Raw genomic sequence first — 23,723 nt, 5'->3', positions numbered from 1 at the left:
AGACCTTCTCTTTCTGTAACTAGTGAAATAAGGAAGACTTCATCAATTTCTCCATGCATGGATTTATTATGAAATCAGATATTTATGGGTAATCATAAAAGTTTCTACAATAATAAAGTTTAATACTTTAAATTACTTGGAAAGATTCTGTACGCTCTTAAACACTTAATTTAGCATCTCTATTATTCCTTGAGTTTTCTTACACCACATAATAAAAACATTGAAGTGTTTGTGTTTTTTCCTGTGTTGCAATGTACAGCTTCATGCACTGCAGTCTTCATTCTCACAAGAACATGCTACGTGTGCATCAACAGTGTCCTGCATATCCTCTGACTTCTGGTCGAACTTTGCCTGTTTGTCCGTCAGGCTGGTAGCTGAATCTGAAGGGGAACAAGAAATGAAAAGTAAACAGTATACTTCAGAAGTAGTTTTTTCAAGGTATAGTATTTACCATGCACTAGACATTAATTACAGCAGGCTTGGCTTCTCCTCACTATCTTACATATTTTTATTTCTCTAAGTCATGCAGAGATGTTCCAGGAAACCCCTTTGATTAATTAGCCATTTCTGCTAGGAAAACTACTATTTTCATGTAGAATTTTATTAATAATACATTTAGAAAAGGCTATTATGGTCTTAGAGGAAAAACAAACATGAATCTATCACCTATATAATCTGTATCTATTTAATATCTTAGAATCTACAATATAGCTATCAAAAACATCCTCTGATATCACTGGGCCTGTGTGCAGGAACCCCGTCCACATCTGCCTTTCTACTGCCTAAATCAACTCAGTGAAATAGGGTTACACCCAAAGGCAGCAGTATATAAAATATACAAGGCGAGGATCCCCATTTCAGGGTGCTGCACATGGTCAGATGTGGCTGAATCCTCACAGGCTGCAATACACAGTTTTTCAGCTGAATTACAATGTTGACTGTGCTGTGAGCTTGAAGCATCATGAAGGCTCAGTTTAGATTTTAAATTCTGGTGTAATGAGAACCACAGTATAATTACAAGAGAAAAACACCTCTCATGCTAAATAAAGTTTTACATCTTAATGAAAACAAGGAAAGGTCTTCAGTCGATACCACAGTAAGTCCATCCCTACCTGTGGATATGTTAGATTATTCATACATTTCAAGTGGAATAACTGAGTCAAGGCACAATGAATTCAGACTTTTGTGCAGCTCCTATTCAGTAGGATTTCTGTTTACTTACCAGCTGGGAGACAGTGGAAACCAACAGCGACCGGAGCAGTCTGGGTGGCGGAGCATCCTTTCATGCAGCGCAGCACAGGCTCTGTGGAATAGCACTTAGACTCCATGCCCGCCAGCTGAACCGTCTTCTCAAGCTTCACAAACGAGCGTCGCAGTTTGCAGGCTGTAACAGAACCACTGGTGATGGTTTACATGCTTACATTCAAAATCTTCAGACCTGCCCAGGAGGACACGTCTGCCAACATCGCCGATTTGCAAACAACGTTCCCCTAAGAAAACTGTATTTTGAACATAAGTGAAGCACCATCACTGATTGATAAACTTTTCAAATTGGCTAATTATGTATGGAGCTAAGGAAAGTTAATTTCAAATGCAACAGGATTATTTCGAGATTAACATGTAGAAACACAGTCTGATGTGCTTTCTAATAAGCATTTTTCAAAGTAAACTGGCTTACTACAGCATATAGCTGCAAAACCACATTCAAAAGTGTTGAATAGCCAGCAGTGGAAAGAAAAGGAGGATTTCTGACCAAATAAAAATAATCACTAAAGAATTACACTATTACCACTGTCATTCAGACACAGAATTGCTTCAGAGAGAGACCAAGAGTCATTGCTGCCAGCCAGTAATATTGATCTCATTTTGGATGCCCAAGACAAGCAGTTACAAGTGTGTGAGAGGCTAAATGGACCACAATTTATTCCTGACTATAAACTTAATTCTCTAAAATTCTAGCCATTTCCACTATATGTTAAATGGAAACACAATATGTGGTCACAACCAGCCATGGGAATATTATCCTGTACATGCATGGGGACTCCATATCCACATAAAGCCAGTTTGATGCCCAACATTCTTTACAAAGACATAGAAAAACATTTGATGCACAGCTAAAGGTGTAGAAGGCATCTCCAGGGACTGAGGAAGTCCTTCCCACAAGGACAAGTCTTCTTTACAAAGACAACATGCCTGTTCTCGCCACAGCACTGTGGTTGCATTATAACCTCAGATGAGTGCATCAAGCACACCGTAAGATCCTTATCTATTGAAACACTTGAAATACAGCTTTTTTTATTTCAACCATGTAACAAAGTCCCTGGAACTGCTCGTGTGCTCAAATGCTTTGTTGGACAGGTTGCACTGGTTCAAAAATCAGGTGATCAGCCAAGGCTGATCAAAGTAATTACTGATCTCCATCTGATTTTTTGATGCATCGAATACTGGAAATTGATGTCTGGAAAATGTTGTTGCGCTTAAATCAAAGCATTCCATGTGAATTTATCCTTCTACATTTTTTTCCTGATATTCTAAAATACTTCAAAATGTAAAGAAATATTCTGTTTCTGCTTGGTTATATAATTTCAACTGATTTGTTTATTTTGGTATGATTGTTTAACTTGTAGTTTCTTATTTCTTTCTAAACTGGCAAATAATTTTAATACTTAATATATAACTTAACAATGAATTATTTTAAAATGCTTTTTTTTCCTCAAAATGTTTACAGATTTAAAATTTTCTGAACAGATTCTACATTTTCTAAACAACTGCATTAATATATTACACTTATTAGAGCTTGCATACCTCCTGTACAAGGCTTTTCTTCCAAAATCCAAGAATGCCCAAAGCTCACTGCATCTTTAGCTACATATCCATTGGGCATCCGATATTCCTGTTCACATTCTGAATCATATTTTCCACATATTCCACACATTTTCCCTGCCATCCATAAAGCAACTTGAATCTTTGAGGAAAAAAAAAAGTCAAAATCATTTTGAGTTAAAAAAAAGTAATATCGATGGAGCAGATTTATGCTATCCATTTCTCTTCCAGTATAAGTTAATGCACAAATATTTAAAATCCCTTTACTAAGGATTCAAAAGGCTCTAACAGTCTGATGCAGCGCCTTTAACTGTTACAGCCTTTAAAACCTTCTGTGCCCATCTAGTGTGTTAAGTTATTAATAGTCTGGACTATTAATTTGCTGAAGATTTTTTATGATGGATGTTTTCATAGTAGAGGTGATAGCTACAATATGGTTTACCAATTTCTTACGTTCCTGTTTCACATTATTTTTAGTGCAGCCTTTAAAGCATTCATTCATCTTAAAAGAATGGCTGCATTTTTGTTGGTTTGAAGAATTATACAGCTGCTAAGAACAGTGGTCAGGAGCTGAAAACTCATTTTTCTTGCAAACGCACTGCTGGCTCAGTGTGTATACACTCATGGGCCCATTTCCCAACACACACCTGCAAGAATAAGGTATTTTTTGTCAGTGAAAGATTCTCACTTCTGCTCAGAAATAAAGAGCAGGACAGTGCAACTCTGTGGTTTCATCTTCCCTTTTGTGGTTTTTTTTTTGGCCCTGCACACATTTGGCTTTGCCACTGTATACTCTTGCACTCACATATACAAGATTTAAGGGGATCGTATGGAAATTTCTCAACATCCAAGCTTAGAAAGAGGAAGAACGATACCCTGAATGTGTATCCATCGAAGTACAATTTATCGATGCCATAGGCTGGGGCAACAAGTACAAGCCCTTGACCTTCACTGTGGACCTGCAGAGAAGCACCTAGAAGAAAACAACATAAAACAAATCAAAACAGACCCAACCTAGCTTCTTTAAGAAAGACAAAAGCATCTGTCATGTTTCTAAATGTTCTTTTCATTGAAATTTTTCAGTTCTATTTAAGAAGCAAAACATGCAGCAAACAGCATAGCAATGTGTATGTATAGAAAAATAGTTGTTTGTAAAAAGTTGGAAAACAATTTTAATGATCACAGATTTATTTATTTTTCTTTGGGTTATTAATGTGTTCATATTGATTTCTAGAAATGGTTACAGAGCTGTATATAGTGTCTGTATAGTTGTGCGCCTATACAAGGCCCTGACTAATCTATGATGGAATAAGGAAATACAAAGAACACCGTGACTGTCACTGAAACCATTTCTAGCACAACTATGACTTCCCAAGTATGTAACAACTAGGGCAAAGCTCAGCACTGGTAGATGCCAACCCAATTTCAGCAAGACTAAGCCTGATTTGCGTACTACAGCTCTACAGTCAGGAAACACCTGCACTGTATATTGCCCCCGACTGCATAGCACAGAATGAAGCAAGGTCGTACTGTATCTTTTCACAGAAACAACAACAACAAAACAAACAACACAAAACAACAACAACAAAACCCAAACAAACAAAAAACCCACACCGAACTACTCCTGCTTTGAGAGAAGCAAGCAGGCTATTTCCCAGTTCACCATATTTATTCCTAGCAGATTTCAGAATGCTAACCAAATTAATGCCAACAAATAAAATTAGGAAAAACACTGGTATACAAGTGTGGTGAATTTCAGAAGAGCTCTACTTCGAAAAGTTTTAATCAAGCAAGATTTATAGTACAACCAAAACACTTTTCAAGTTTGGAAATCCAGTGGGAGCTACAGTAATGTATGAAAAGGGGAGATCTTCGTGTTAGTTATATCTTACTTAGTTTGGCCACTACAAGAGCTTCACACTCTAATCAGTCTTTCTAAGTGTTCTGATGCAAGGGAGTGTAATACATTTTCTTAAATATTAACCTTACAGCCAAAGGTAGAAACAGTTATTGAATACAAACTGGTGGAATCTTTTTAATAGATTTTTTTAGTGTGTTTTTTTCTCCTAAAACATATGTGAAAATGAAACAACAGACGCTGCATCACTTACCAGCAGATACGTATGAAATATTCCTTGTGGGGCTTTCGATCCCATCTACCAGCAGTTTCACCTGTCCGCTCGCAGGACGCATATCGATTTCACTGTTAAGAAGAAGAGCATTCACACCGTGTTTATATCACATTCATACACATACAGTGACAAAGGCATTTTCCTGCTCATTAAATATCACTCATCACAGCATAAGATCATTTCAACTACTTAAATTACACCGCGGGTATTCTTGTCACCTAAGATGCAGGATAACACCATCAGCATCACAGTCAATGTGCATGGAAGGTAAATGAGAGAAATGCCGAAATCCCACGGGCTGCTAGCCATCACAGTAAAGCTCAGACTTAAGCTCCTCTCACGTTAAATGTGGACGATGCAGTCTCTCATGCTCCCAGCATCTGGCAGGAGTTACTTACTGACTGCCAAGCTTGATGTTGATGGCTTTCAGGTTCATTGCTTCTTCAGCATTCCTCATCATCACCAGGAACTTAAGGTCAGAGCTGCAATCCTGAGCCAAGATGTGGTAGCAGTTTGCTGGCATGGTGTAGTTAAACTGAACTTCGTTAAAGGTTGTGATCTTGTTGTGGGAAACTGAGCAGCTAGCTGGTTAAATAAAATGCCAGTGAGTATTTGCTTTTCCAGAAAAAAAAAAGTCATTAAATTGCATATTTTATTTTTAGTGTCATATTATTTTAGCTTTATTTTTTTTCCACTATATTTTTGTATGGTTTACAGGGGCTTTTGGCTACTAAGCACCCATAAATTCTAAAAAAAAGCATGGAAAATATATTCCTCTATCTAACAAAAAATAATGGCCTAAAAGCTTAAATGTTATCAATTCAGATAGCTGGTATTTTGATCCATGAAATGATGATGATTTCTTTAGTATATGCACTCTATTCTCTCTCAGTTGAACCATCCTCACTTTATTACAGCACATTTCCTAATTAGCTAGAGGCAAATAATCCCAGAAAAATTCAGAAGGTGCCCAAGTAATCTGTGAGACTGAGGCTGTCATGCTTCTGAACCTGATTAGACCCTGACCTTTCAAATTCTCGAGCACTGCAGAGGGGGCTTCGGCAAAGACATTCCAGATGGGAGGTTGCAGCTCTGAAGCTGGTATCCTCGGACCTACAGGCAGTGACAGGGGAAGCCTCATGGCTTTTTCAGAGAGGATCACCTGAAAAGGAATTCAAAAGCACATTTAAAATATACTTGTGCCAGCTATTCACAACAAACAGTTCAGCTCAGCTTTTTCTCCTATTTGGAATTTCGTTTCAATTTCTTCTACTTTGGTCAACAAAGACTTTATGTGAACACAGCTCATCTGACTCACTGCCCATGAGCTTTTTGCTTCTGCTTATAGTTTTCTGTCATGCTGTGGGTTATCATTCAGATATTATTTGGGAGATAATTAACTACTTTAAACCTACTAAAAGAGCGTAGATTTGGACTGGATCTAAAAAAGAAATTTTTTACAATGAGGGTGGTGAAACTCTGGCCCAGGTTGCCCAGAGAGGTGGTAGATGCCCAATCCCTGGAAACATTCAAGGCCAGGCTGGATGGGGCTCTGAGCAACCTGATCTAGTCCCTGCTCATGGCAGGGAGGTTGGACTAGATGCCCTTTAAAGGTCACTTCCAACCCAAACTACTCCCCTCCAAAGGTTGTTAGGTGAACACTTATGGAGCTGCTACAGATGGAAACGCATGTGATGCTTACTTAATTTTTCTTTCTCAGAATTGACCTACTGTAATTAAAATGCAACAGTCTCACTTTTCTACTCGGAAAAAATAAGAAAGTGATAATAATATTTCATAATTACATCAGGAAGCTTGATAACAACATCACATGTCCTTGGAGAAGTTAGAGCCACGATCACCCTGACTTGTCGAGAAGGATTCTTGTCCATTTTTTCAGAGAACCCCAGCATAAATGCAGCCCCAGGGACAAATTTGTAAAACCTTCAAAAATTCAAATCAGAAAGATCTGGTGAAATAGAGAAGCAAAAAGCAGCACACATCCCAACCAGGCTGTCTCACTTCTGTGTGTAAGTAGTATATGCAGTCTTCAGGATCATGGGTTATGTTCCCATGACCACTCTCTGCTTTACAAACCAAGTATTCAGTGAAAGGAGGGATCTGTTTCTCAGTTTTCAGTAATTATGTCCAGTAGAAAGGATTACTATACAATAGATGGCTATGATCTCCCACTCAGCTTTTAAGTCTGAAGGCAGTGCTCAGATAGATCAGAGAATACAATGATAGCCAGTACTTTAACCACTATAAGCTCATGGGTGGATGCTGATTTTTCCCAGTTGGCCGATACCATGAACGAGTGTCACTAAAGACTAAAACCTCACCATTCTGCTATGGATCTGACACTCGAAGGAACTTTAGGCCACTCCAATTTCACTTGCACAGCAGGGTGGCCAGCAAACCGTCCAGTTACCAGCTCAGTCGAAATCTTGTAGTCCTGGCAATTCCGGCCCCATTTCAGGTAAGCCTATAATGGAGAGAGAAATGGTCCAACTTTAAATGCACATGGTTTTCCTGTGATGCATACAGCTGTATATAACTGGTTTTGAGCCTTACCGCTGCCTTGTGAGCATTGAGGACTGAAGCATCAGCACAGAGCTTCCACTTGCTTGAATCTGTGAGGTTTGACACAAATACCTGCATCCGGGGCTTGACAGAATCAATATCAGCATATACCACAAGCTGGAGACCTCCTATCTTCTTATTGTTATGAACACCGTGAAGAAAAGCAGCTAATACTGGTGTTTGAACATCTCCCAAAAACTTGAGCTAAGAAGAAGGGGAAGAAATTACGCAGAAATTATAAAAGAGTTACCATTAACATTTTAGACGCAAGACCTGGATGAATAAATGAAAAATAAACAACTGGACTGCAAACATATACCAGCATATGGACCACACATATATACATGCCTATAAACTCTCACGCATATGTCTTTAATGGGCATGTGCCTCTGCAGGCACAGATGGATCTTATCACTATTTTATATGAGCCAAAATTTGTAAATTTGTGCCATTTCCTGAGCCACAGCGGATACCATGGAAATATTCATATCATTAGGATACAGTAATGACCATATGATTTAGGCTCCATTGTTAATATCCATATATTTGCCAGTGAATGAACGAAAATGGTTCAGTTTGACTAACAACATCGGCTGTCAGTTGTACTCGTCACTCATTCTTACCACAATAACATCCTCTAGCTAGTGTCCTCTTGTTTATCTGTCTAGTTGGTCTGTTGGCTTTTACCTCACACTTCAGCCACCAGGTCTGTGGGGCAGGCAGGTTTCATGTTTGCACAGCACCTTAGCACAAAATATAATCCAAGACATTGTCTTCTACCTCCTCCCTTGAAAGCAGGGCCTTATGCGTCCTATGACCTGCAGTTCCACCATTAGACTTCATCACTTGCCCCAGAGACCAAGCAGGCACGCATGAGACTGGATGGTGGCGAGGAGCCAAGGTGCTACATGTCACCTCTGGCAATTGCCTTCTGCTGAGGCTCATCTTAGCCTTGGCCTTGACCACCAATGTCCTTGCACTGGCACCGCGGCACCTCAACTTCCCTCCTGGTTGCAGAGGTCACAAGATCAGTCTCTGCAGGCATCTGTTGGGTGGGATTCCCGTGAGGGATCCTCACCTCAGTTCAGAGGAAAGTGTGTGTGGCAACTGTGGTGCGTGTCTCACTCTTGGTTGATACCTGAGACTTGAGAGGTTGGTGTTTCTCACTTCCATTATCCTAGCTGCACAATTACTGCAAGTGCACAGCTACTCTGCTGTTCTTCCAAGCTGTCGAAAACCCCTAAAAGTGATGCAACTAACCCGGGAAGCAGCTCGGGATGAGGTATGACTGGATCTGGCAGAAGAATCTGTGCTGCTAAGTTGGTCAGCCGGGAGTTTTCTTTTTGGGAACTGCAAGAAGAAAACATACCATGCTCAAGAGGGTAACTTAAAAGCATGCTTGAAGACATTGCTCTGGGCAGTGCTACAGAACACTCTCTGTCATGGCACTTGGTGTTGGCAAACTTGCGTTCCAACCCTGAGCACCTCAGTGTCTCATCCTGCTTAGTACATGTGATCTAGCTCTGAAAAATCTTGTTTACCCAAACATATCTTGACCCCTCAGAAGACACAAACAAGGAACATGTCTAGATGAGAATTTCCTATGTGAAAAAAAAAATGGACCAAAGCAAGTAAAATTGAACCAGCTACTCAATCCAATACAAAAGACCAGAACAGATTTATTTTACTTTGGAAGGGCATGATCAACTGGAGGACACGTTGAACAGACACACTGAATGGACACACAGAGCTAAACTTTCTACTTTTTGAGGCACACTAAGACAAAGTACACTGCTCCTGGCTGTCTCATGTCCTAGTAAGAATCTTCTGCCAAAGTAAAGTACCATAAAATAAGATATCCTCCCATGTTTGTCAACATCACTATTCCTGTGTGTATCAACAGTGATTCCAACCCAAGGAACCAAGTGATCAAAGCTAAACAACTCAAGCTCTTGAAGGTAGAATCTTTGTTCCTCCAAAGCGTGCATCCCCAGTCCCTTGTACTGTTTTGGTAGAGTTTTGTGTCTACTTTGCAGAGCCACAAACGGCATCATATGCACAACACAAAGGAGAAATCAGCTCTCTGTCTTTACACATCTCATAAGAACAACCACAGCTCATTTGGTGTTCTAAATGTAACCAGTACCATAATTTTCCTCAACAAAAACGCTTTTAGGTTTTTGCCTTTAAGGTTTCCATGTGACTCATGACAGATTCCATACTTAATTTACTGAGGAAATAAAAACTCACCTCTTGTCTATGCGCTGATCTAAAGCGATACTGATAAATCTCATGATACTCCTTTGAAAACGATAAAAAAATTTTTTAAAAAAGATGAAAAGTCTCAGAAGAAGATAAATGCTGCAATTACATTGAAATCTGAGCACTGGGAATTAAGTAAGGATTTTACTAATTATCATTCATGCATAGTTCTGTATGCTTAGTCACAAGCACGTAATGCAAGACTTCAAGTAGTTTATAACAAGCATTAATGTTCTTACTGCAAAATTAAGACAGAAGCATGCAAGGTATATTGACAGAAAGCAGTAAATTGGCAAAAAAGTGGTTGCCTGCCTATAACAAAAGTTTCAACAAACTTGTGAAACTTTTGAGATTCTTTGAAGCAGACATCCGAGCCAATTATTGCAGGTGTGTTTGCGGAATAAATTTTGCAATTTTATGTTGCTAAAATTTACTGTGTCAAATCATAATTTCCTGATTGATGATGCAAAGCCAGCTGTTATCAGGAATGTGATTCACAAACATCATCTGCATCAGCCAATCTGACAAAGTTACCCATATTTTGGAATAACTGCTGCTGCTGCTACTGTCCACATGTCCTGAATGATGTCCATGGCCATGGTGACTCGATGAGCTGCTGCAACTGCTGCCATTCAGATGCCTTGAGTGATGCCCGTGGCTGTGGTGACTCGACTTCCTGCTGCTGCTGCTACTACTGCTGCTGCTGCTGCTGCTACTCTTGCTGCTGCTGCTACTCTTGCTGCTGCTGCTACTGCTGCTTTTGCTACTGCTGCTGCTTTTGCTGCTGCCGCTTTTGCTGCTACTGCTGCCGCTTTTGCTGCTACTGCTGCCGCTTTTGCTGCTACTGCTTTTGCTGCTACTGCTGCTGCTTTTGCTGCTACTGCTGCTGCTTTTGCTGTTACTGCTTTTGCTGCTACTGCTGCCGCTTTTGCTGCTACTGCTTTTGCTGCTACTGCTTTTGCTGCTACTGCTTTTGCTGCTACTGCTGCTGCTTTTGCTGCTGCTGCTGCTCTTGCTGCTTGCATCTTTGTTTCTTGCTTGCTTTGCTTGATCATTCTCATCTTCATCCACAGTCTTTTTACGATGAGGAGAAGCAGCAGATGATGAGGAAGAAGAGGATACAGCTGAGGAGGCAGAAGATGAGCTGGAGGGATTTTTTGCATCAGGGTCTCTCCCAAGCTCTGTTAGCACAGTGTTCGCTTTTTTAGAAGGTTTCTTCTTCTGGTGTCGTGTTTTATTTGCAACCTGCAAAAACAGTTCAAAGAGAAGTGCAAGAGAGGAGATACATCTGGTCCTGTATTAACAAAGTAAAACTTCTCTGGGTGTCATACAAGCTGCTCATATCAGCCTTTCAAGGAACAACTTCCATGTCTCACTCAATGCAGAAGCTGCACAACTTCCTTAGGTCCACTCAGCCCAGCTGAAATCTAGCGCAGCCCAGAGGACCAGCCTTAGCTGGAAGCTCTCTGTAGGATCGGTCTCCCCAGATGTGGCACAGGCTGACAGGCCTGGAATTGGCACCCTTCAAACTAGCCCCATCCTTGCTTTCCCATGACAGCTTTCTGCACTGAACTTCAAATTCTTGGCTTCATTTTTGGGAAAATATTCCCCTCTCCCATGCTCAAAGTCTCTTACCTTGAACACATTTTCAATGCCTAGAATCTTTTTCAGTTTAGCTTGAATGTCCTTATATGGAGATGACTCATCCTCTTCCTCAGACTCCGAGTTCACCACATGAATTATTTTAGAAGCTGCTCTGGATCCTGCCTGAATCTCCAGGAGAATTTTGTCAAGATCAGCATCTGTTTGAACTACACACCGATTGCACGCATTAGAAGGTTATACTGCTTCAAATAGCATCCGCAAACCAAAGATGACAGGGCTTGTGCTCAATATCGTACCTGGCATCAAGACTATTTTAGCTTCATGTTCACCAATTAACCTGTGCAAATATGTGTTTTTTAAGAAACTGGCATCTTGTAACCTGCTGGAAAAGCAGAGCTGACAACCGAGATGATGAAGCTTGATGCAAATGTCTTGTTTATGAGTTTTTCTTCCTGGGCTGTGACGAAGATCCTCTTGAGAGCTAGAGGCCTGTTTCCTTGGCATGCTGTCAGCTCCCTGCTGCATTGGAGACGAGTATGTGAATACCACTTGGAGCATACCATAGGCAAGAGTAAAACTGCAGACGTGCATCACAGGGCAGGTAAACAATACTATATAAGAAGAAAGGAATAGGTTACCATTGTGAGACCTTCACTGGAAGCTCTCTCCGATGGTTTGAAAGGTTCTTCCACAATATTTGATGAAGCATCTCCTGGGAGAATTGAGGTCCTCTTTTCAACGCCTAGTTCTCCTATATTTCTCGATACAGCAAAAGCTTTATGTCTGTTGAGATATGTGCAAAAACCAGTGAATTATTCTGAATCCTTATCTTTGGATTAAATGAAACACATCCCTGTCAGTATCCTGTGACAGCACAGAGATGCGTTGTTTGAACATAGGGATTATATATGCAACTATAGGTATAAATATCATTAAAGACAAATAAGACCAGTTAATGACAAACTTCAGCTCCTTGTATCACAGGAAGTTTTCAAAATCTGGATAAATTTAAACAAATTTCCAAAACATGAAAGGCATTCATTTAAGAACAAAAACTAAAACCCCTAAAAGGCAATAAAATAATAAATAAAAATGAAAACCAGAAAATAATAAACAAATTAAAATAAAAATTCAACTCCTAAATAATTTAGGTATCTTCTGACTTCTAACTCCCGTACTTCTCTTCCTTGCTCTTTATCCCAAAGGTTCTGCTACACACTGAAAAGTCACTCTGCCTATCTAGAAACCTCTGTAGTAGGTCAGTGAATAGTGAACTTTGTGAGGTTTCAGCAACAGGAACCATTCTGAAGTAATGCTACCGTACCTTCCAACCACTATCTCTGTTTCCTCGTGGCATGGATTTGTTTCAATCTTAACATTTTTCAGTTTCATGTCTATCTTGGCATCAAACTTCATTGGCACTCTTGTCAGGACCTTGCCTTGAATTTCGACAGCATGTTGAAAGTATTCGGTGTTGACACCCATTGTTGCAACCGTGTGCACATATAAGCTGAAACAGAGAGAAGCAGTCAATGTAAGAAAGGTTTTCTCTTTTAACGCGTGGTTCTGCCTTTTCATAAGAAACCTCCATCATATGTAAAGCCTTAGAAACCTGCCATACCTTGGGTTTATGTCAGATCGAATCTGCATGGTGGATTCAAGCAACTGGGAAGGTCTGAAATCTCCAGTTAAGGGTGGGGTCATCTTTCCATCAACTGCAAATGTCAGAAAAACATTAAAAAATGGTAAAAGTGAAAGAAAGGATTTGAATTTAAGCAAGACACAGTTTTCAGGAAGAGGTAATATTTTTGTTAATACGACAAATATGGTTGGAAATCAAGACAGACTTTGGGATATGTGAGATCTTTTATGAAACTGAAAATTACTGAAAATATACAGGAAGATTGTGCTGTATGTAGAGGTTCTGATGCAACATTGAAAATGGAAATAAAAATTAAGTAAGAAAATAAAGAAGTGACGCAAACTGAAAGCTTGTTAAGTAGTATAACATCGAAATTTCAGAATGCATGGAGCCAGAAGACGGAGTGAATGATGGGCAACTGGGTTAAACAAGCCCTGCTTTTCAGTCTTTCCTCACATCCAGTGTGAACACCTTTCTTGTACTGCAAACCCCAAACTGGACATTGTACTCCAGATGCAGCCTCAGATGTGCTGATTATGGGGGACGATAATTTCCATGTTAGCTCTGCTCTCGCTGCTGCAGCCAGAGATGCAGTTGGCCGTCCCCACCACAAGAGCACACTAGTGACTCACGATACCAGATGTCCATCCGCCCCCCGGCCCTTTCCCGCACAGCTGCTCTCTGGCTGGGTGCTGCCCGGCCTATACACTTGCATGGGTTACTCCATCCCGCGTGAAAGACAGGTGGGCATTCAAAGGTGCTATTAAAACAAACAAAAAACCAAGAGCAGCCAAGAGTGGACACATGTGAGACTTGTAAACAGAGCACAAGTACATGTATTTCACCCTTCATTCCTTATGCGGTGTCAGCAAAAGGAAGGGTAAGACAATTTTGCCTAAATTAAAAGCTTGTTGCACAACAGAGAGTATGATCACTGATTTAACTTCTTGATAAGTAGTCATACTTGAGTATTTATTCTGTTAAAAGAGAACTCTCTGTCCCTTTTCACAAGTCCTCTTTCTCTTTCTGCCTTCTTTAATGTTACTGGTGGTTCTCTTTTGATTGCCTTCTACTTTCTTCTCTGTTTGAATCACCACTGGATCCTGCTTAGCTCGTGTGTGTGTCTCTCAGGAGCCACCCCTTCTGCCTATGTCTGTAGTCAGCTCCCCACCCAGCTCGTTTCTTCTGGACTGGAATGCCAGGACCTTTCTCTCTCTGGTTTCTCAGATTCTCACCTCACCTCCTCTGTCTTCAATCCATTCAAAGATGAGGCAGAAATCAGCTGTGTCCAGCTTTTCTTCAAACATCTTTGCTACCTCCCCTCCACTACAAAAATGCGTTCTTTTTCTAACTCTCTGTTTTTCCCACTTCTTCCTCGCCTGTCCCTCTCATCCCCTGCTCAGACCTCACACAGCTGATCGTGTACATCCCAACTCACCACTGACAGCTGCCCGTGCCAGAGCAGTGGTGTATGACCCGTACTCCAGCGGCAGACCAGTGCAGGTAGGAACGATATATCGCATCTCTCCCAGCCACACCGGCTGCGTCCATTGTCCTGCAATGCCATTGCGGATTTGGCTGGCAATTCTCTTTATCGCTGTGTTCCTGTCGGCAGGTTCCAGCACAGTCTGCAGTAAAGCAGAGATGAAGAGGTTAGGATATAAAAGTACAATGGTGTCAAATCTTGCAAAGAAAAGTAGGGGTCCCTGGTACCTTCATAGCCTGCTGCAGGACTTCCTTATTGACATTGAGGTAGGCAAGCTCTTGGCCAAATAGTTTCAAGTAGGCTGATATCAAGGGGGTTTCTGTTGGCAGCTCCTTCCACCCCAGCAGCTGCAGAACAGATAAAAAACCAAGCAAAGTTCCTTAATGCATCAGTTTGAAAATGGTAATTCAGCAAAGTGATCGAATCTATCACTGACCAAGCTGCAACTTTCCATTGCTGCTTGTGTGTCTTTGCTGCTTTGTAAATAGCATGGTGTCACTAATTAGACTTGCTCCCTGTCACTGAGATGCCCATGAATAGCCTCCTGTCCAGTGTTGTGTATTCCGATGCAATAACATTTACTCAGAGAGTTTGGGCCATTATGACCACTAAACCTAGTTTGAAAGCACAGCAACAAATCACTTTTTCTCCTGAAGACAAAGGTGTGTTCTTATAAACTAAGTGAGGTAGATGACGGGAGGGAGGAATAAGCCTGCCAGGCATGAGAGACACACCATGCTGCAAAGTCCCTTGCTCCCTCTCCTGCCTTGCTCCAATGTGGGGAGGAGGCAGAGGAGAGGGAGAATTCACAGAAACTGTCCCAGCCGTCGCAGGAGTGATGTCCCCTGCAGACCCACAGCAGATCTCTCTCTTACAGAAATGCTTGAGGTGACCGCTAGGCAGGTAGTTTTCCTTCTGAGACAGGGCTTAACTAGTACAAAAAACCTTACTAAACACCCCTTCCTATAACCCACACACTGCATTACAGAAAATACCTACAGCTTTTCCAATCTCCTTTATTTTTTTGTACGTGGGATATTCAGCGAATGGGATGTTTCTTTTCATGATGACATCTGTGAGGCCTTCCACACGGACACCAACCTACCAAAACAGCATGAGATGGAGCAGGTTGAAACATACTTACAGAGAGGAAACTTAAAAGTCAATTTTAATTTTAATTTGCCTTAGTATTGATTTAGGCAAATATTTACCTCCACTAAATCAGCCACTGACCCTGCAGAATATGCCATCAGCTTGGAAATTATTGCTGATGGGAACATCGTTCCCGGGCTGTTCATAACAAAGACATCTCCAGCAGCACCAACTTTGTAGTTATCTATAGCAGAAGTAAACAAAAGACACATTTTTTTTTTCTAACCGTTCTGCTTATCATTCAATATCATATTTCTGTAGCTTTTTCCTTTACCAACTCTTAAGATATGTCATTACATAGATTTTAACTGTTTAGGCCCAAATTAATAAACAGCTACTCATGCACTTTTAAATATGTGACTGTCACATTTAATTCAATCTCTTATTGAAACACAGAATGCCATAGTTCTCCAAAGGGCTTAATGTCTCTTAAGAATGGATTTCTGAAGGGAAAGTTTCCGAGTTGCTGAAATGTTTTACTCACCAAAGTAACCACCAATATGCATGACCTTGCTATACCGATAGCTCAGCCTGTCCAGTTTGGAGGCCAGCAGCTTTAGGGCAATATTGCAAGCCGAAGATCTAAACAAAACGAAAAAGGTAATAATATCCAGAAATAAGCTGCACCCCATGAGAATATAAACAGAATTCAGTTTGTCGGCACATGCAGTGCTCACTAACAAGGATGTAACAGAACTTAATTGCAGAAGATGGCCCACTTCATTCCTGTCTCTACTTACATATTGTACATGGATGGCAAGCTGCTCTTTGACAAAGCCTTCATGTGGGAATACACAAAACTGGCCACTTGCAAACTGCTCTCCTTCATTGCCACATTAGCTATGGTTGTTATTAAAGGAAGGGCAGGCCTTGTCTCGAAGATAACAGCACAAGCCATCATTCGCACTTCGGGGAGAAGTGACTGGTCTGCAAGGACCTGGATGAGATACCCCTGCACCTGCAGAGAGAAACCATGTCTGGAATTGCCAATAATTGAGACTATTTTGCAGACTGGATCCACACGTAACCCACAAGAAAAATGAGAGAGGGTGCCATTATCCCCAGAGAAAGGTTTCCTGATCTTTTTTTACTCCATGGTTCCACATCATTTTACTAAGACAACTGAAGAAGCCATGGAGGAACAGCCCCATGGTGAAGGGCTGGCGCTGAATCTGAATTAAATGTCCATGTATCAATGTATTGGGTAAACCCAGCACAATCAAAAAGACATCAGCATAGCTTTTTGCATTACTGACATTCAAAGATTGGTGAATAACTTAGAAAGAGACAACTGTAGATAATAAGACCACTTTCAAAAAGGGAGCTTCAGCAGCTCACCAAAGACAGTCTGAGTGGGTGCTGTCTCACATAGGTCCTATATCTAAACCACCCGAAAGGCAGGACTCTTGCCTACGCTCACCGTGCCAGCAACCTCAGTGGGAGCTGACTCATCCAACTTGAAGAGAAGGGTCTGAAAGAGGCAGAGCAATGTCAACATTTTGCCTAGGAGGTCAATAGAAAGTACCTCTCTCTCTCCTCTTTACTGTCAAGGCAGGTTAAATTATATGTCTGACTTTTAGGTGGCTAAATTTCCACTGTTTATAACTAGCACGGGACTTAATTGGTGATGACGGATGACTAAAGAAACACTGCTGATATCCTTCTGGAAGCTTCCTACTGACTAACAATTATTACAGCTTAGCAGAAAAGTTCAGCTGGATCATAAAATTGTGTTGTGTTGTTCTTAAAAATAATCATTTTTTAAAAAAACATGCTGAATCCACAGACATGATACTATCAAATGTATTACTCTTTACAGTATACGTTCTCTAATTCAGTGAGTAAAGAAATCTCTGGCAGATCATACTTACTGTTTTGGGGTCCTTCCAAGCTATTTTTCTCAAGGCCATTATGGCATCAATCTGAATGTGGATGGGGATATCAGAAGTACTGGATGAAGATACGGGAAGGAACTTCAGGATGCGCTTGATGCTGGCTGGCTCTCCCATGTTGCCAATGCACTTCAGAGCTAATTTCATTTTGTCTTCACGGCCCCTGCTGAATGCTTCATCTGCCAGGTCATGGATGGGCTATAGGCAAAGCACAATTCAGTCTTTTCTTCATAATGTATAGATTGTACACAGTGTTCCCCTTACCCACTGAAAAGCCTATTGCAATAAACCAACTGGTTTTAATCAAATTACTAAGTAATGGCTTCTCTCAGGATTTTACCTTACAATGTGAAATCTGTGTTTTCAATGATGAAGTGAATATCTACATTAGTAAAATGATTCATTGCCTGTTCTAAAAGAGACCTGTGAAGTGTGTATTTTAAGTCAAATTGCTGGTTTTATACTGTATCTTGATTAAGATAATGTGATGAACATTACTAGGGTATTAATAACCTGAGAAAAAGCTGCCCACCTGAAGAGCTTCTTTAGGACAAGCTGAGGTCTGAGAACAGTATCTATTGACCACAGAACTGTATCCCAAGCAGGCAACTTGCTGAAGCATGGGATTTTTCTGAATCCGAGAACTAGTCATTAAATCCTGGGGAGGGGAAAAGTGGGGCAGGGGGGAGGAAAGAAAGGTATTTAATACGGTATTTGACATAGCTTTCAGAGCAGGAAAATCATCAGCGCTTATCTGAGGGGAGCAGTTTCAGAATGATTATTGTTCACATCCAAACAAATTAAATCAGCTCATAGACATTTTATTTGCAAGATTCACTTAGGAGCTGGATTCTCCACTAGTTTCAATATGAATAAGCATATGTATAAATTTACATAGCACCATTTTGATTTTCCTCAACTAAGCATAATACTGAAAATACAAAAATTGTGGGTAATCTATACATGGAAATTATTTAGAACAATGCGTAACTCAATTATATTAATGCTGTATTCTCACATCATATCCTTTCTTCCTATTTGAGAAGGACATTGACTAGAGATGGGAAAAATTGTGTTCAGAATAAACAATTCATTATAGTGTCAAAATATTTGGTGTTTGCTCTAGTACTTTCACATGTAGCACTTCCCAGTTTAAAGGAATAGTTTGCAATTAAAAGAGGTATTCAAATGATATAACACACAAACCACCATTTGTTTCAGAAATAAGAAACTGAAGTGGACGAAGTTTTGTCTGCAGAAGGCATAATGTAACCCCAGCAAAGTAAAATGGGAATTAGTCTCAGAAGCTGTTGTGGGAGAACAGCTTTTATACCCATGTAGCAAAATGAAGACATAGGACTCTGTCTCCTTTCGCATATGTAGTGCCAAAAGAAATTAATGGTTCAACATTTGCACAAAATTGGTGTACGAGAGGAGAATCCACTCTCTAGTGTACTTTACAACCAAAGGTTCTCATCAATTATTCCTTTTGTTATCAGAGACGAAAGATTCACACGGATTTACTCACTGCTGCTATTGGAACAGTTTGTTCGTCAGCCTTCACTAAATGGAGAGCAAAAGAAACACTCAGAAGAGTCTGAAGGTAGTTAAGGTCATCATTGCGAATTCTGCTCTTAATGAATTTGAGTGCTTCTCTGGTGCCTGTCGCAGAAACTGCACTCAGCAACCATCGCCTGCAAGCAAAAAGAAAATATCCTTAATTTTAGCTCTCAGTGCTCCAAAAATGGAAAAGTTTCTTATAAGTTGATATAAATAAATACCTATGGCGGGGTTTATCCGAACATTGTCTCCAGAGGGACTCAAGAATTTCAGCGCTTGCTATCCGGCAGAGCTGGACAAGCTCCAAGAATCTGTGTGGAACATCATCGTGGAAATCTTGTTGGTTATTCAGGACTATGTGTTGCAGTGTTTCTACTATCTGTTACAAAACATGAGAGAGAGAGAGAGAGAGACAGAGAGAGAGAGAGAGAGAGCGCGCGCATGCATAATTAAATCCTTTGGAATTTATAATAATTATTCTTTTAATAATTTTTTATTAGGAAATCAATTTAAAGACCTAAAAATACTATACCCGTTGCTCAGGGTTTTTCATCTTGATCAGCTGCAGTGGCATCTGTGGCAAGACTGATGGGAACTGGTAACGAAGGCTTCCGTAGCTCTGCATGGGAATGTCCGGGCTGCTCCCCCGTTCGCTTCTCACTTCCAGCAAGGTGAGTTGCTGCCTGTCGGGAGACAAGTGTCCCAGGAGGAATGAACTAGCTCTCTTCCTCCATCTGCCTTGGCTATTTGTTGGTGACGGTGTCGGTTTTGCTCTTTAATAATTTTTCTTATCACAGTAAAATCTTACAGTTTGCTAATGGGTAAAGCCTTCTAATTGGAACAAAATAGCATTAGAGTTATCTACAACAAAGTAGTTTCGAAGGAGCTAAACCGCTGTCTTCTGAATGAGAGCTACCAACAGAGTAATCAATGATCTAATTTCTGTGTGCACCACGCTCCTCCTGACACGATCGAGTAGCCCCTTCTCAGGACAGAGTAGTAAAGTTACATTCTTATGCTATAAATGAGCAAAAGAACTTTTCTCCTTTTCTTCCTGTTAATTGCAGTGCCACATTCACCAGGATACAACGAAAGAATGGTTCACTGCATTTTTAGGAGTGTGGAAACCTCAAGTATGAGTACTCGCAGCTTTACCCATCTGCTGTGGAGCTCAATTCCACTTCAGCTGGGGGTGAAAGGGACTGCCAGAATCTATAATTATTCTCACTTTGTGAAGAAAGCCCGTGTCTCACCTACCTAGCTTCCATGACAGCAACACCGGTGGGTTCGCTGAGTGGTGAGATCTGATAGACCTGCTGCGAGGTCACTTCTGTGATCAGGGTACCACTGTCCGACTGCTTCAGTTTGTAGGAGAAAGCTGCCGTCCCTTTTATTAGCCTGGCCTTCTGGAGGAGGACAGAGACACCCAAAGAGTGAATGGGAACAGAAGGGCCATGCTTCTAACTACAAGGTCTTTTCACATCTCACGTACCATCACATCGGCAGGACAAGGATAGATGTAAGCCATTCCAACACTCTGCATCGCCTTTTCCTGGCAATTGTTTTGGTCTATGGTTTTGGTGACGGAGACTCGGCTGTTCTTCCTGTCCTCCTGGATGATGTACCTCGTATGGCAAACACCTCCAATTCCAGCCTGTGCGCATCAACAGAGACAATGAGAATTCCCAGTTGTATCAGGATTTCAGTGTGTGAGGATAAGTTCTATTGAACAAAGACTCTGAAGGGGCAGTGGGAGTGTAAGGACCTACTGAACAGTCTTAATTGTGTTTTGGAACCTGTTAATATTACACACAATTGATCACATTGAACTAACAAATAGACATGTGGACAACACTCAGTCAGGGGACCGAGTTTAAAATGAAAAAGTAATCATTTGGTTAATATCAACAATGGACAAATAAAATGGATCAAGTAGCTGTATCAGGGATGCCATGTAACAAATACATTCATAGCCAATAATTCTTTTTTCTTCAAAGGACTGCATGTCAAGTCTTAAAGACAGATGTCTGAAAAATAAAATTCATCCAACATACATGCATACATTTTCTTTTATGTGAATTTTTTTTGTTGTTACGAACATTTGAAAGTAGATGCAAATTAACAGAAACTTGAAGGAAGAGCACTTAAACAGAACACATCCTTTCAGTAAAATACTTTTAGAATGGAAAAAACAAACCTCCTGCAATTCATACACGTTCTGTGATTTTTTAATGGTTATCTGCATCATGTTCAGTATTCCTCTCACTATGTTAATACACATATTGGGACAGTCTTCTGGGCCATAAATGTTCCCAATCCTTCCACTATCGTATTCAAACTCGAAGGGCCGGGTAAAACATGAAGAAACAATCTGGGTGATTTTGGAAGATCGAGTAAATGGGTCCCTGGGCCAGATGCCATTGTATTCCTCGAATTGGGGAGAGCGGATCTGAGAGGAAATTAAGAAGAGATACTTATGTGAATAAAATTACTTTGGTACTAAATATGAAAGCTGATTGGAAGAAACTAACATAATCACTAGTTCAATATGCTTTCCTTCCAAATATAGGTTTAGCAATTTATACAACAGTTTATGCTTTTATCTCTTGCTTATGCTATTGTAAAACCAGTATAAACCCTGTGGGCTCAGCAGTGTTATTTTATCTTACAGAAGAAGTTAACGTATTGCTATTATCTCCCAGGGTCATTTTAAACATTTCACTTGCACTAAATCTATAGGGAGAAAACCTGATTTAAAAAGTAATGAAACATTTCAAATAAAATTCTCCCTATTGTTCCAGCCTTAAAATAAATATTCTGCTTTAGGTGAAATCTAACATTTTAAAAGTTCTTATCATTCTAAATGTCAAAAAAATATAGTTTTAGAAAGTTTCCCCTTCCATTTTTTTTTTACTAAACCAGTTGTTATATCTGATTCATATTTGTGAATTGCTTATATCTATCTTCCTTTTTTTTAATAATGAACAATGTGTATATAAACATTTTTTCCCCTTAGACTGAGGCACAATGTAAATCAGAAGCATTTTCAGTAACTTTGGCAAAGTTACTGCCAGTTTAGGTGTCTCAGAGCACAGCCTGGTGCGCAGCATGTAAAAAATTTCGGGATATTTGCTACAGCGCAAAATGCAATCCCTAGCCCTTAATTTTGACGTCTTGCCCTCATCAAAGACAGACCTACAGCTCAACTATAACCAGTTAGACCTCTGTCACTGAACATAGCCCCCAAAAAAGAAGCTCTGATTTGTAACTAAATTAAACAGACAAATAAAAGTATTTTGCTGAAACATATTTATTTCAGACGAGTCAGGTCTTGTCTATAGACGTCAGCAGAGATATCATCTTCTACCGTCTTATCCAAACACTAAACATTATTTTGTGCTCATTTTTGATGTCTTTCATTTTTTAATCTTTCTTTTATCACTTATCACTTTTTATCTTCAGCTTTTATCACTTTTTAATTCTATGTATATTAATTGTCTACATGGCAGTGAGTTCACATACCTAAGTCCTGACTTCCCACAGAAGTTGGAAATGTGTATTGAGGCTAAAAACAAATCTTAAACCCAAAGCAGGCTTGAGTTAGAAGTAACCATTTTCTAACAGAACCCCTGATTTTGGCACCTCTATTTCTGACACAAAGTCTTGAGGAACACCTGCTACAAATTATTTCCACAACAACCACCAGTAAGTGATTGGATGCCAAATCACTTCTCAATTTAACTTGCGAGTTGTTCTCTGATGTCTACAGTGCTAAGTCTCCATTGTCGTTCCCTGCAGCTTTCCTAACCACAGGTTAGCCAGATGCAATCAGACTGTGACGTATAGCTCCCCGTTGCCTGGTGTGTTTGGAAGCAGACAGTACCTTCAGCAGGTAAGTGTTCTCTGACAGCCCACTGATCTCTAGTTTACAGCTCAAGCGCACGCCAGCTTTGCCTAGATTTTTTTCTTGAAGCCCATTCAAGACCCAGCCTTCATAGCTGTACAAGTGGCTCTTTCTGCTGCTGAACCCAGGGTCTGTGGGGAATAACAGCCATTTTCACAATACTCGCAAACACATTCTAATAAATAGAAATCACAACACGGTCATCAAAAGAAGGCTAGAGAAGGAAATTTACTTACCAATGTCAAACTTCTGGCTACCTGCAAAAAGAGATGGAAAGCCAGAGGAGTAACAGTCAGTCTAGATCTAATTGATGCCACTGAACTTAAGGAAATTTTGGGAAAGGGAAATGAAGAAGGGATGAGTAGGCTTACCTACAAGGGAGAGCGCTAGTGCGAGGATGATTGCCCTCATAGTGAAGGTGAATGGGGCTCTGCCAGACATGGTGAGACTTTTATGGAAGAAAGCTCAGGAACACGTGGCTGTGTTCTGCTGAATTCTCAAGTTTTTTATCAGTTTATGTAAACACTTCCCTTTTTGCAATCATACTTTCTCTTCAGATGGAAAAATGGAAATCAAGTCATACTTTGGCATCCCACTGATTTTCTCATGCAAGCTCTTTTCTGAATTGTTTAAAAGTTTCTACTTACCCTAGTAAAACAATTTTACTAGGGAGTTTACAACA

At 40.3% G+C, this 23,723-nt stretch overlaps 1 protein-coding gene across 1 annotated transcript; it reads right to left on the bottom strand.

Moving 5' to 3' along the window:
• Positions 1-261: 261 nt before the first annotated feature.
• Positions 262-23,482, bottom strand: LOC136001765 (vitellogenin-2-like). Its single transcript, XM_065656399.1, has 35 exons — positions 23,413-23,482; positions 23,278-23,298; positions 23,021-23,172; positions 21,335-21,586; positions 20,630-20,791; positions 20,395-20,543; positions 19,670-19,820; positions 19,359-19,516; positions 19,106-19,271; positions 18,110-18,235; positions 17,557-17,775; positions 16,426-16,643; positions 16,170-16,267; positions 15,745-15,869; positions 15,533-15,634; positions 14,761-14,880; positions 14,486-14,675; positions 13,027-13,120; positions 12,730-12,915; positions 12,044-12,188; positions 11,702-11,924; positions 11,436-11,611; positions 10,335-11,045; positions 9,789-9,839; positions 8,799-8,888; positions 7,530-7,742; positions 7,298-7,440; positions 6,761-6,899; positions 5,982-6,117; positions 5,354-5,540; positions 4,935-5,026; positions 3,699-3,796; positions 2,806-2,965; positions 1,223-1,384; positions 262-380 (listed from the first exon to the last, which is right to left on the bottom strand). Exons 1-35 carry the CDS (start codon positions 23,480-23,482, stop codon positions 262-264), a joined length of 5,604 nt encoding a protein of 1,867 aa, XP_065512471.1.
• Between the last annotated feature and the right edge of the window lie 241 nt (positions 23,483-23,723).

Source organism: Caloenas nicobarica, chromosome Z (assembly GCF_036013445.1).
Source record: "Caloenas nicobarica isolate bCalNic1 chromosome Z, bCalNic1.hap1, whole genome shotgun sequence".
In the NCBI taxonomy this organism is placed as follows: domain Eukaryota; kingdom Metazoa; phylum Chordata; class Aves; order Columbiformes; family Columbidae; genus Caloenas; species Caloenas nicobarica.
Note: the sequence above shows the minus strand (reverse complement) of the source record. Positions and strands in the feature narration are given on the sequence as shown.

Excerpts from the sequence above, each read along its gene's own strand:
- LOC136001765 (XM_065656399.1), bottom strand. The coding sequence starts at position 23,482 with ATGTCTGGCAGAGCCCCATTCACCTTCACTATGAGGGCAATCATCCTC. Across the intron at positions 21,587-23,020 it reads AGAACACTTACCTGCTGAAG|ATCCGCTCTCCCCAATTCGA; the intron begins GTACTGTCTGCT and ends ATTTCCTCTCAG. Across the intron at positions 17,776-18,109 it reads GTCCTAAAGAAGCTCTTCAG|CCCATCCATGACCTGGCAGA; the intron begins GTGGGCAGCTTT and ends CTTTGCCTATAG.